General features: G+C 42.5%; 1 protein-coding gene across 1 annotated transcript in view; it reads left to right on the forward strand.

Annotated features, from left to right (window-relative positions):
• Window positions 1-12,933, forward strand: part of imp3 (IMP U3 small nucleolar ribonucleoprotein 3) — a 214,913-nt gene that overhangs the window by 18,699 nt on the left and 183,281 nt on the right. Inside the window, exon 2 of the mRNA XM_072274342.1 lies at window positions 7,519-7,626. Within this exon, the coding sequence (XP_072130443.1) occupies window positions 7,519-7,626 (108 nt within the window). The remainder of the gene's footprint in view (window positions 1-7,518; window positions 7,627-12,933) is intronic.

Below are 12,933 nucleotides of genomic sequence, written 5' to 3' on the forward strand. Positions count from 1 at the left end.
CATCATTCATGGCAATCTGTAACTGTGCTATAAGTTCATCTTCCATATTACTTATTACTCTGCAATTCAAATGTAACATCTTCAGTCTTGTATTCACCTTTTTAGATTTTGTCTGCCTTTTGTTTTGCAACTCATCCTGTTGACTGTAATTTTGCCCTCTCAACAGTCTCTCCTCACTGCATGTTGCCTCTGTAAACCGGTTTTACCAGCTATCTCATCTTTAGCACTATTATCTGCATTGAAATATGTGCAGCTCAGGGCTCTATTCACACCATGCTCAACCTTTTGGTTCTTAACTTTATCTGAGACTTTACCAAAGTAGGCCTCCACATCCTCTCCACTAACTGTGCTGGCACTCTAGTTCCCATCCCCCTATGTGCAGCTAGGGTATTAGTCCCCCTCAAAGTTCAGGTGCAAACTGTCCATTCTGTACAGGTCCTGCCTTCCCTGGAAGAGAGTGCAATGATCCAAAAATCTTATGCCCGCCCTCCCTCCTCCACCAACTCATTAGCCACGTATTAAACTGTATAATCTTCCTAGTTCTGGCCTCACCAGCACAGAGTGTAGCAATCCTGAGAACACAACCTTTGAGGTCCTGCCCTTTAAGTTACCACCTAACTCCATGAACTCCCTCTGCAGAACCTTGTCACTCATCCTACCTATGTCATTGGTACCTACAAGGATCACGACCTCTGGCTGTTCATCCTCCCACTTAAGAATGCTGAGGATTTCATCTGAGATATTTTGGACCCTCGCACTTGGGAGGCAACGTACCATCCAGAAATCTCATTCTCACCATGGAACCTCCTGTTCGTTTCCCTAACAAATCCCCTGTCCTCACAGCGTATCTCTTCTCCCTACTTCCCTTCTGAGCCGCAGAGGCAGACTCCGTGCCAGAGACAGGACCACTGTGACTTCCCCCCCGCCCCCAGTATCCAAAGTGATATACCTGTTGTTTGAGGTGGGGGGTACCACAGGGGTACTCTGCACTGGCTGATTAACCCCTTTCCCCTTTCTGACTGCCACCTAATTTCCTGGTTGGGTGTACATTTTGGTAGTAGAAATAAATGTATGGACTATTTTCTCAATGGGGAGAAAATCCAAAAATCTGGGATGCAAAGGGACTTGGGAGTCCTTGTGCAGAACCCCTGAAAGGTTAACTTGCAGGTCAAGTTGGTGGTGAGGAAGGCAAATGCCATGTTGGCATTCATTTCAAGAGGTCCAGAATACAAGAGCAAGGATGTGATGCTGAGGCTTTATAAGGTACTGGTGAAGCCTCACCTTGAGTATTGCGAACAGTTTTGGGCCCCTCATCTTAGAAAGGATGTGCTAGCATTGGAGGTGGTCCAGAGCAAGTTCACAAGGATGATTCCAGGAATGAAATTATTATCATATGAGGAATGTTTTGATGGCTCTGGCTCTGTACTTGCTGGAGTTCAGAAGGATGGTTGTGGGGGGGGGGGGGGGGAAATCTCACTGAATCCTTTCAAATGTTGAAAGGTCTGGACAGAGGAGATGTGGAAAGGATGTCCCCATTGTCACAGCCTCAGGATAGAGGGATGCCCTTTCAAAACAGATATGGAGAAACTTCTTCAGCCAAAGAGTGGTGAATTTGTGGACGCAACCACAAGGAAATCTGTAGATGCTGGAATTTCAAGCAGCACACATAAAAAATGCTGGTGAGCGCAGCAGGCCAGGCAGCATCTATAGGAAGAGGTACAGTCGACGTTTTGGGCCGAGACCTTTCGTCAGGACTAACTGAAAGAAGAGATAGTAAGAGATTTGAAAGTCGGAGGGGGAGATCAGAAATGGTAGGAGAGGACAGGAGGGGGAGGGATGGAGCTAAGAGCTGGAAAGTTGATTGGCAAAAGGGATATGAGAAGATCATGGGACGAGAGGCCTAGGGAGAAAGAAAGGGGGAGAGGGGAAGCCCAGAGGATGGTCAAGGAGTATAGTGAGAGGGACAGAGGGCAAAAAGGGAGAGTGCGAGGGGAAAAAAAATTTATAATAAGTAAATAATGGATGGGGTAAGAGGGGGAGGTGGGGCATTAACGGAAGTTCATGCCATCAGGTTGGAGGCTACCCAGACGGAATATAAGGTGTTGTTTCTCCAACCTGAGTGTGGCTTCATCTTGACAGTAGAGGAGGCCGTGGATAGACATATCAGAATGGGACATGGAATTAAAATGTGTGGCCACACTCAGGTTGGAAGAACAACACCTTATATTCCGTCTGGGTGGCCTCCAACCTGATGGCATGAACATTGACTTCTCTAACTTCTGTTAATGCCCTACCTCCCCATTGTACCCCATCTGTTATTTATTTACTTATTATTGTTATAAATTTTTTTCCTCTCTCTCCTTTTTCTCCCTCCGTCCCTCTCACTATACTCCTTGCCCATCCTCTGGGCTTCCCCCTTCCCCCTTTCTTTCTCCCTCGGCCTCCCGTCCCATGATCCTCTCATATTCCTTTTGCCAATCAACTGTCCAGCTCTTCGCTCCATCTCTCCCCCTCCTGTCTTCTCCTATCATTTCGGATCTCCCCCTCCCCCTCCCACTTTCAAATCTCTTACTATCTCTTCTTGTTGAATTTGTGGAATTTGTTGCCACATGCAGCTGTGGAGACCAGGTTGTTGAGTGTACTTAAGACAGAGATTGATGAGTTCATGATTGGACATGGCATCAAAGGTTACGGGGAGACGGCTGGGAAATGGGGTTGAGGAGGAGATATAAAAGGATCAGCCGTGATTGAATCGTGGAGCAGACTCGATGAGCCAGCTCCCATGTCTTATGGTCTAACTACCTCTCTATGTCCTATCTATCACCCCCTCAGCCTGCAGAATGATCTGGAGTTCATTGCCATTTACCAGATTATGCTTCGTTCTTGGTCTTGCTGTGTGCAGTTGTGAACTGTTTTATTCAAGAGTTGTAAATGAAATTCAGTATTGTGCCATTGGTATATTGCAATTGTTGGTCGATGTCTGTAGTCATGGAAAGAGGATGATTGCCAAAGGTGGTATGGTCTGGGGCTGGGAAGGTAAATTATCTACAGCCATAGAAACCATAGAAACTACAGCACAGAAACAGGCCTTTTGGCCCTTCTTGGCTGTGCCGAACCATTTTCTACCTAGTCCCACTGACCTGCACACGGACCATATCCCTCCATACACCTCCCATCCATGAATCTGTCCAATTTATTCTTAAATGTTAAAAAAGAACCCACATTTACCACCTCATCTGGCAGCTCATTCCATACTCCCACCACTCTCTGTGTGAAGAAGCCCCCCCCAATGTTCCCTTTAAACTTTTCCCCCCTCACCCTTAACCCATGTCCTCTGGTTTTTTTCTCCCCTTGCCTCAGTGGTAAAAGCCTGCTTGCATTCACTCTATTTATACCCATCATAATTTTATATACCTCTATCAAATCTCCCCTCATTCTTCTACGCTCCAGGGAATAAAGTCCTAACCTATTCAACCTTTCTCTGTAACTCAGTTTCTCAAGTCCCGGCAACATCCTTGTAAACCTTCTCTGCACTCTTTCAACCTTATTTATATCCTTCCTGTAATTTGGTGACCAAAACTGAACACAATACTCCAGATTTGGCCTCACCAATGCCTTATACAACCTCATCATAACATTCCATAACATGCCATTGCAATATTTTCTGCGTGATGCTTATTGAGTACATGGTGCCTATCATCAACCCCTCTTTTATTCCTCCTCATCTTTCTCATTGAGAACTGTGCTTTTAACAAGCTTCCTATCAAATGGAGCTAATCATCAAAATCAATATTAACTGCAGAAAATGTGGCACAATTCCAGCACATTAATAAAATGTAATTGTCCTTGTAATTCAATGCTTGTCAGTCCAAGCTGAACCAAATTTATTGCAACCATTGACCAAGCTTTCAAAACATTCTGTCTGTCATTTGCTGGGGGTTTATAGCATTCATGACAGTAGAAAGCATCTTTCACTGCTTGCCTTGCCCCAGGGAGAGTTGCAATCAGTATGTATTTGAAAATGGTAGTGATGTTTTAGGCATGCATTAGCAGACTTGCCTTTGTTTTGCTTCATTGTCTGCTGTTAAAATAGTTATTTTCTCTTCTGCTGCTGCCATTGAAGCTTTAAAACATTGTTTTGACATGTTTGTAGAGCTTTGGAAAAAGGGTGTTTGACTTGTGAGATTTTTAGGTTGTTTTAGTTGGGCTTTGAACCTTTCATTTACTGCAAGAAGAGTTCAAGGTTTGAGATTTTCTGCTGACTGGAATTTGATTTGACATTTCTTTTCATAAAAGTTTGTGTGTTTGCTTTGAGTGTTTCAATTCCTTTCCAGTGCTGCTGGGAATGGGTAATCTGAGCAATCAAATGCCAGTATTTAAAGGGGTGCGGGTCCGGTTGTTGTATATTAAGTTTTTAAAGTAGCCTGGTCCAATATAACTAGTTTGTGAATGCCTTGAATATTTCTTGACACATTAGATTGAAGTGTGAGAAATTTGAGGCTGGCTCTGAATATTTCTATCTTGGGCACAGAGTTTAACTTTAATTAAAATGCTTGAATCATGAACACAAAGTCTGCAGGTGCTGGAAATCCAGAGCAACACGCAACACCCTCCCCCCGCCCCCCCACCCCGCTGGAAGAGCTCTGGCCAGGCAGCATCTACAAAATGAGTAAACAGTAAATGTTTCGGGCCGAGACCCCTCTATTTCAGTCCTTATGAATCAGGACAATGGGACTGTTATGTATAGCAGGAGGGAAGACAGAAAGGCAAACGCTTAGCAAGTCCTTCAGCTTTTCAGCAGAACCAAGAGTTCCACTTAATTATTTTAGTCCCACCATCTTGAGCCTTATGAGGACGTGGTACAGTGGCACATCAGATAGACCTACTGCCTTTCAGCATTGGATATCCAGGTTCAATCCTGACCACCTGAAGTTTACATATTCACCCTGTTTCTGCAAGAGGTTCCATCAGTGTCTTGATGTGTGGGTTGGTCGGTTAATTAGTTATTGTAAATTGTTTCTAATGTGTAAGTGGGTGTCAGATTATGGGAGGAGTTGTTGAGAAGATGGAGTTGGTGGTGAAAGGGTAGGTTTCCATATGATACTTTTCCTGACTCATGAACCTAGATACCAACCCTAATCAAAATAGAAATCCAACACCACAATTAACAATTAGTTATTTAAGTATGAAGTGTTGCAGAGTATCACATAGAAGACGAAGTAAATTTGTTTTAAGTTCTGCAAAATGTGTTATGTATTGCATTGTACTGCTGCTGCAGTGCAACCAATTTCACAACGTGTGCCAGTATTATTAAACCTGATTGTGATTCTGCAAATGTTTTCCCCTCTCCCTCCTATGTCCTTGGCTTTTATTGCCCAGTGTTTTTGAGGGATCGTGCTTGCAGTGCCATCATGTTGGCAGGTAAGATTAGTTAGTGTTTGGTCCAGTGCTGAGTTTCACTGAATATTGAGGCAGCAGGACTGGTGACTGTTTTCAGTGAGCCATTCAAATGCAGTTTTAATTTGCACTGTAAGACATGGGAGCAAATTAGGCCATTCCATCATGGTTGATTTGTTATCCCCCTCAACCCAATTCTCCTGGCTTCTCCCTTGAGCATGTGCTACTGGGCCGCGAGGAAACGATATGATTTGGCGATATGAAACGATATGAGTCAGCTGCACCTTTCCTCATTCCCTGTCACACCCACTGTCCAACTTGAATGCATGCGAGGCCCGCGAGAATATTGTCAATATTAAACCGGTCCTCGGTGCGCAAAAGGTTGGGGACCCCTGCCATAAGACATGGAAGCAAATTAGGCCATTCCATCATGGTTGATTTGTTATCCCCCTCAACCCAATTCTCCTGGCTCCTCCCTGATAAGTCAAGAGCCTGTCAGCTTCTGCCTTAAATGTACCCAATGACTTGGCATGCACGGCTGTCTGGCAATGAATTCAACAGACTTGCCACCTTCTGGCTGAACAAATTTTTCCTCATTTTCATTCTAAGTAGATGACCCTCCATTCTGAGGCTGTGCTGTCTGGTCCTAGACTCCCGTGTTATAGCAGACATCCTCTCCACGTCCACTGATAGGTTGCAAGCATATTGGTCCTCTCAGGTTCAGGTGTAGTGCATCCTTTTTGTACAGGTCATACCTTTCCCAGAGGAGATCCCAATGATCCATTAATCGGAAACCCTGCCTCCAACATCAATTCGCATACATCTGCCAAATCATCCTATTCTTGCCCTTACTAGCATGTGGCAATGGTAGCAATCCAGAGATTACTACCCTGCAGGTTCAGCCTTTCAACTTTCTGCCAAACACCATATATTCCCTCTTCAGGACCTGCTCCCTTTTCCTACCTATGTAGTTGGTACCAATATGTACCAGATTTTCAGCTGTTCGCCCTCTTCCTTTTGGAATGCTGTGGACCTGATCCGAGACATCCCTGACCCACGTACCTGGGAGGAAACATAACACCTGGGTGTCTCTTTCATGTACACAGAATCTGCTTTCTACTCTAATTATGGAATCCTCTATCACTACTGCAGCCTTCTTCCCCCTTTCCCTTCTGAGCCACAGAGCCTGACTCAGTGCTGGAGATCGGGTCACTGTGGCTTCCCCGGTAGGTTGCCCTGTCACCACCTCTCCAGCAGTATCCGAGCGGTATATTTATTATTGAGGAGACATTATTTGTAAAACCTAGTTTAAGGATAAATTTGTGTTATGTACTTGGTGCATACTTATCATTTCTAACAAAAAATTGTGTAATGCAAGTCCATAACAGTATTTCCGTACCAGGCGCTAATCTTGTCCACTGTTTTCGCACAATTTGCAACTCTATTTAAAAACAGTGCTCTCCCTTTGTTACCTTGTGGTATAATCATGACTGTGCAATGATGGCTCTGCCAAACAATGGATTGGGGGTGGTGGGGGGAGGAAATTGTAAAATTTACACTTGAAACTAATTTTTTTTTGTTTTGTGCTTGGTAAGAATTGACCAGTGAGCTGTTGCTGAATACTTAATCTCGTCCTGCAGTCCTCAAACATGAGGGAAAATGTTTTCTTATACACTGTCAGATTCATCCTAATTCTGATAAATGAGCATTTCCACAGGAAGTTTCATGTCATCTGACATGACAGTTACCAGTTTGACCAATTAGCACAACAATTTTTCTTCTCATGATATCTTTACTTTCTTGTAAGTAAAATGATTTGCAGTTGAATAACTGAGTAACTGTGTGGAAAATCTTGTTCAATTTCCATTTGAGGTTCCAACATGAGAGGTTTGAAGGTGGGAGCCTGGTTATGTTAGGCTGCAGGTTCTCCATGATGGACCTTCTGAGGGCTCATCAATATGGGTTGAAGAGTTTTCTTCAAATGTGGCTTGCCTTTTGAGCATCATTTCACTGTCATGTTCAACAAGCTCAGTGATTACTTTTGATTTTATATTCTAGTAGAAATGAAGGAGTAATTACTTTGGTGAAAAATGAAGGCTGTGATCCTTCTATTTTTAACAGGTACAATAAACTGAGCAGAGAAGTTCGTGAATTGGCACGCAAGATCCGAGACCTGGATGCGAAAGACGCCTTCCGAGCCAAAAGCACTGGACAGTTGCTGGAAAAGCTGTGAGTGCTTCCATCTTAACTTAAATAAAGAACTGAAAGTAAGAGATGAGTTTGTATTGTATAGGAAGATGCAGTTTTAAGGGCCCAAATATGCTTGTAGATGGAAAGTGAATTTTAGTGTTTCATTTTCCATTGTAACAATTAACGCCAATTTCTTTCTTTGTTATTGATTCCCAATTGAAGTCTGGAATTATGGTTTCAACACAAATCTTGATTGTAGAAAAGATTTGTTCACCCTTTGCTACCTTCATTCTCAGTCCAATTCCCAGCCAATAGCCTGAAATGACGAAGATTAATTATTTTTCATTGCTGGGATCAGCAGTTGGGATCAACTCAGGCGTTTTCTTGAAGGGTCTGCTGTTTCTGGAGTTGTGTAGCACATTTGCCAATGAATCACTGAGTCAGTTCAAATAAGGCACAACTACAAATTGTGTGTTTCAACTTTCAAGTTGCCTTGAGCTTATTTCTCTGTTGCCCAGGTGCCAATCCTGACGTTTCTTCACTAATGACTTGGGATTTGGAATTGAGAATTTCAAGTCCTTCAACACGTATGAAATAAGTTGAAGTTTGTTTGCTATTGGAAGTCGATTTCACTCTGGAGCTTTGTACGGAAGAGTGGATGCCATTCCGTTGCATGATAGATGTTCCTTGATTGTACTTCGAATGAAATGCTAAACCTGGATCTCATTTGTCCGTTTCTCAAGAGTTTGTTTTAAAATCTAATTGTGCCGTATGAGCTCATGCTGCTGAACCACAGCCGCCAGGAAAGGTGCAAACTTCTGTAGAGTTGACAGATTTCTGGCTTTTTGACAGGAAATATCTGGCTCTGGTGGGAATGTATCACTGTTCCATTTTGCATTTGAGATAAACCTCTGCTGTTTGTGTAACAGGAAAACCATTCAATAACCAGTGTATCAGGTAGTCATTAGTCAAGCTGTTGCTGAAGTAGTTTCCTTACATGTCCTCTGTGAAATGCAGGCAAAATTTTTTTTAACTTTCTTATCTTTTGATAATGAGTAGCATATGGCAATGTTGTGTTGAAGGAATGTGACAATTGCATTCTAAAATGCACTCAAGTAGAAATGCTGTTAAGTTGGTTGTAGTTCTTAATTTGACATTTAACCATGAGCTCTGTTGTACCAACAACATGAATGAATTCTGTAACCAGGTCATGAATGAATTCTGTCACTTGAAATTGTGATTCCTCTCATTGGAATGGGATGTCTGTTACTGTTGAAGATGTCACTGGAACAGAGGGCATGTCTGGATCAAAGGTGAACTAAAAGAGAGTTAATATCTCAGGCCAAAGACCTTTAAGAGGTCTGCATGACTCTTTCTCTTCCCACAGATGCAGCTTGACGTGCTGAGTATTTCCTGTATTTTCTGCTTTTATTTTGGATTTCTTCCCCCTGCGGTTTTTTTTAATTTTCCAAAATGAACTGGGGTAAGTTCACCAGAATTGGCAAGTCCTATGTGCATGGGATTTGTTTGTTCTAAGTCTGGAAAAGGGGCAAGGACGCATACTAAATGCATCACTTCTGAAACCCGGCCCTGCATGTGCACAGACTCAAACATACCTTAAATAGGTAAAGGTAATCACATCTAACTCAAAAATACTTATTTATTCAAAGCAAAAGCGTGAAAGGAAGATTACAGCATGTCTTAAAGACACCTTATGTAACCAGTTCCTAGTATTAAATATTATAGTCTGATGTGTGTGCAAACATTTTTTCCTGTGATTGGTGGAACTAGCTGCCTCTCTCTGACTTCAGCTAATTGTTCGGATTAGTGATGCTTTTGATGTTACTTATTACAGTATTGTGGAGGTATGCATTCCATGTTGAGTGATTTTTTTTTTAATTTTCTGACTTGGGGACAAAAACCTATTTGTTTTTGACTAAAATGGATGAAGTTTGTTATCTTGCGAGTGTCTGCTGGCCTTTATTTTTCATCACCCTTTACCTTCCATCTCTCTCAGGCAATGGGCCAAATGGCAGATGCCTCCTGTAACTTAGATTTCCATTTTTTACCTGAATGAGGCAAATCAGTCCAATTATTCTCCTATCAAACTACATTGTTGTACCATTGAACAGTTTCCACTGGAGACAAGGTTTGTAAGTTAAAATCATTATTTTATAAGAACCCTATCTTAGTAATCTTGAAATAACTTTTAGTAAACTAGTGTAGGACCATAGACCACAGGAGCAGGATTAGGCCTTTTGGCCCATCAGGTCTGCCATTCTGTCATGGCTGATCTATGATCCGTCACAATCCCATTCTCCTGTCTTCTCCCCGTAACCTTTGATGCCCTGATTAATCAAGAACCTTAAGTATACCAAATGCCTCGGTCTCAATAGCCATCCGTGGCAATGAATTCTACAGATTCACTACTCTGGTCCTGGACTCCTCCATTATAGGTGCCATCCTCTCCACATCCACTCCAATTAGGCCTTTCTGTGTTCAATAAGTTTCAATGAGATTTCCCCTCATTCTTCTAAACTCCTGCGAGTACAGGTCCAGAGCCAGCAATCTCTCCTCAGGCGCTAACCCATTCATTCCCAGAATCCTTCTTGTGAACCTCCTCTGGACCCTGTCCAATGCAAATACATCATCTCTTGGATAAGGGGCCCAAAACTGCTCTCAGTACTGCAAGTCCAGTCTGATAAAGTCTCCGCAGAACATCCCTGCATTTATATTCTAGTCCTCTCGAAGTGAATGTGAATTTTGCATTAATCTCCTCACAACTGACTCATCCTGCTGTGGGACTCCCAAGTCCCTTTGCACCTCTGATTTTTGAATTTTCTCCCTGCTTACAAAAAAGTCTACACCTTCATTCTTTCTACCGAAGTGCATTACCATACACTTGCCTATACTGTAATTCCGTCTGCCACTTTGTTGCCCATTCTCCCATCTATCTGGCCTTCTGCAGGCTCCCTGCTTCCTAAACACTACTTACCCTCTGCCTGTCTTTGTATTGTCTGCAATGATAGACATATAATATGAAAAGAAGCGGTCTTAACACCGATCGTTGTGGAACACCACTAGTCACTGGCAGCCAACAGGAAAAGGCCGCCTTTATTCCCACTCTTTGCCTTTTGCCATTCAGCCCATCTTGTGTTCAGGCTAGTATCTTTCCTGCAAAACCATGGGCTCTTATTTTGTGTCCAGACGAGTAGCTTTCCTGCAAAATCATGGTCTCTTATCTTGTTAAACTGCTCATGTAAGTTGAAATCCAAGCCTTAATCAGAAGTTTTCAGAACAATCAGCTTTGGGTAAAGTGGTACAGGTTTGCATGCATTTCCTTTGTTGCATGACTTCCAAAGCTGACCATGCACATGGTACACCAGGGCTTGCCTTTTTCTCGGGTCTATTTATTCTTCACAGCGACGGAGAGCTGGAAACAAGCTTTGGAAATGGGGAAGCAAGATATATCTTAACTGCAGCAATCTAAGTTGTATTTCATGTTTAGCAGTATTGTTGTTATTCGGACTGGAATGAATGTCAGTACTCAAAGTGTTAAAGCTGAGTTTTCTCTGCCATAAATCTAATTAGTTCAAAATTGCTGCATTAATAATTGCCAAAAGGATGTAGCTCATTTCCGTTGCCAGTTAGACTGTGGCTTGAGAAATGTTAAACCTTTAACCAGCTTGAGAGTATGTATTGAAAATTTCGAGGTTTTATCACTTTGTGGTTGCTATAAAGGCTGTGACAGTTTGCAAGAGTTCCCAATATGCATTTTCCTCCTCCTAAGAAACACTTTGACTTTGGTAGAAAAGAACCTGATTGGAATACCTAACAATGACATGATCCTTTTACAGTTAAGAAAATAAATCTCTATAGCAGTAGGTGACATAACTTTTAATGTACCCCCATGGATCAACTGTCATCATTTCCTGTTGATGTACAAGATAATATTGATTGAAGTGAATTCTTCAGATCTTGCAAACATTGTGCTTGCCTAACTCTTTGAAATTCTGACTTGGCCTAATCTTGTGCGACCTAATCAGGAAGAAGATGGCATCAGTGAACAATGTGACTGAGGGTGACGTCCTCCAGATGGTTCACAAAACTACATCTTTCACTTCTGTTCCATCTTTTTCTTTTAAAATGCGGCTCTGCTGCTATTGGAGTCTGTGATCTGCGTTTTAGTGATGTGTTTTTCTGGGCCGATTGAGCGATGTGGTGCTTTGCTGTCTCTGAAAGGGTTCAGTGAGGTTTTGGGTGAAGCATGCATCCTCGTGCCAAGAATCCTCGAGATGGGTTGTGAGCCCATGATAAACTGTTCCTGGCCAATCTCCCTGATGAAAGCTCAGAGGAGGATTGAAATCATCAAGGTGAGTGCGGAAGGTGAGCGTGTGTTCAGCACCGACTACTTGTCTCTCTCTTTCTCTCTTTCTCACTGCTGTCGGAGGAGGGTTCTAGTGTTTGAATGATCCCTCTCGATGCTGTTGGAGGAAGGTCCCTACGTTCGAATTATCTCCCTCTCTGCTGCCGGAGGATGGTGGCGGAGTTCCGGGCGAGGTTTAATTGACGTGTTTTGTGGATCGGACTCGTTATGATGTGGTTCTGGTTGCTCCTTTTTTTTTATTGTTACTATTTTGGGCGATTTTTGATTGGTGTGTCTTGCAGATAACGAACACTGAGCAGAACTGAATATGCCTGGACTTTTTCGATTCTGGGTTTAATATTCTGTGTGTGATTTTCTTTGCTATTTGCATGATTTGTGTTTTATATTGTGCTTGGGAGTGGATTTGATTTTTTTTTTGAACTGGTTCCATGGTTTTCATTCTCTGGCTGTCTGTGGGGAAGACAAATGTCAGGGTTGTATACTGCATGCATACTTTGGTAATAAATGTACTTTGAATCTTTGATGTAAATTTGGAATTTTGCACGTTTCTGAAAGTGCAGAATGGGTGTGTTTTTGGGGGTAAAAGTGGCTACCCTCTTTGGAGGGAAATGAAGATACGAAAATGAATATTAGACTACGTTTTGGCTGACTGGTTCAAAACTTCCTTTCTACTCAGTCCACTTTTTATGTTTGCAGTCATGTATTTGTGTCCTTCAAAATATAACTCTCTTGCTTTGGCTAGTGGCTTAATATAGGGGGTGATAGTTCCCCGGCCTGGCCAAACTTAAGAGATCTTGTTTGGGTGGATGCTGCGTGATGTGTCCCCTGTTACAAATCAGTACCCAGAAATAACAAACAGTACACAGTAGGCAATTAAACGATTAAGCTTTATAATTCTTACTTCGACTATATCGTTAGTAAAGAAAACAAAAAAAGGGCCCATTCTCACGAAACATTCT

The sequence above is a fragment of the Mobula birostris genome, chromosome 12, assembly GCF_030028105.1.
Source record: "Mobula birostris isolate sMobBir1 chromosome 12, sMobBir1.hap1, whole genome shotgun sequence".
In the NCBI taxonomy this organism is placed as follows: Eukaryota; Metazoa; Chordata; class Chondrichthyes; order Myliobatiformes; family Myliobatidae; genus Mobula; species Mobula birostris.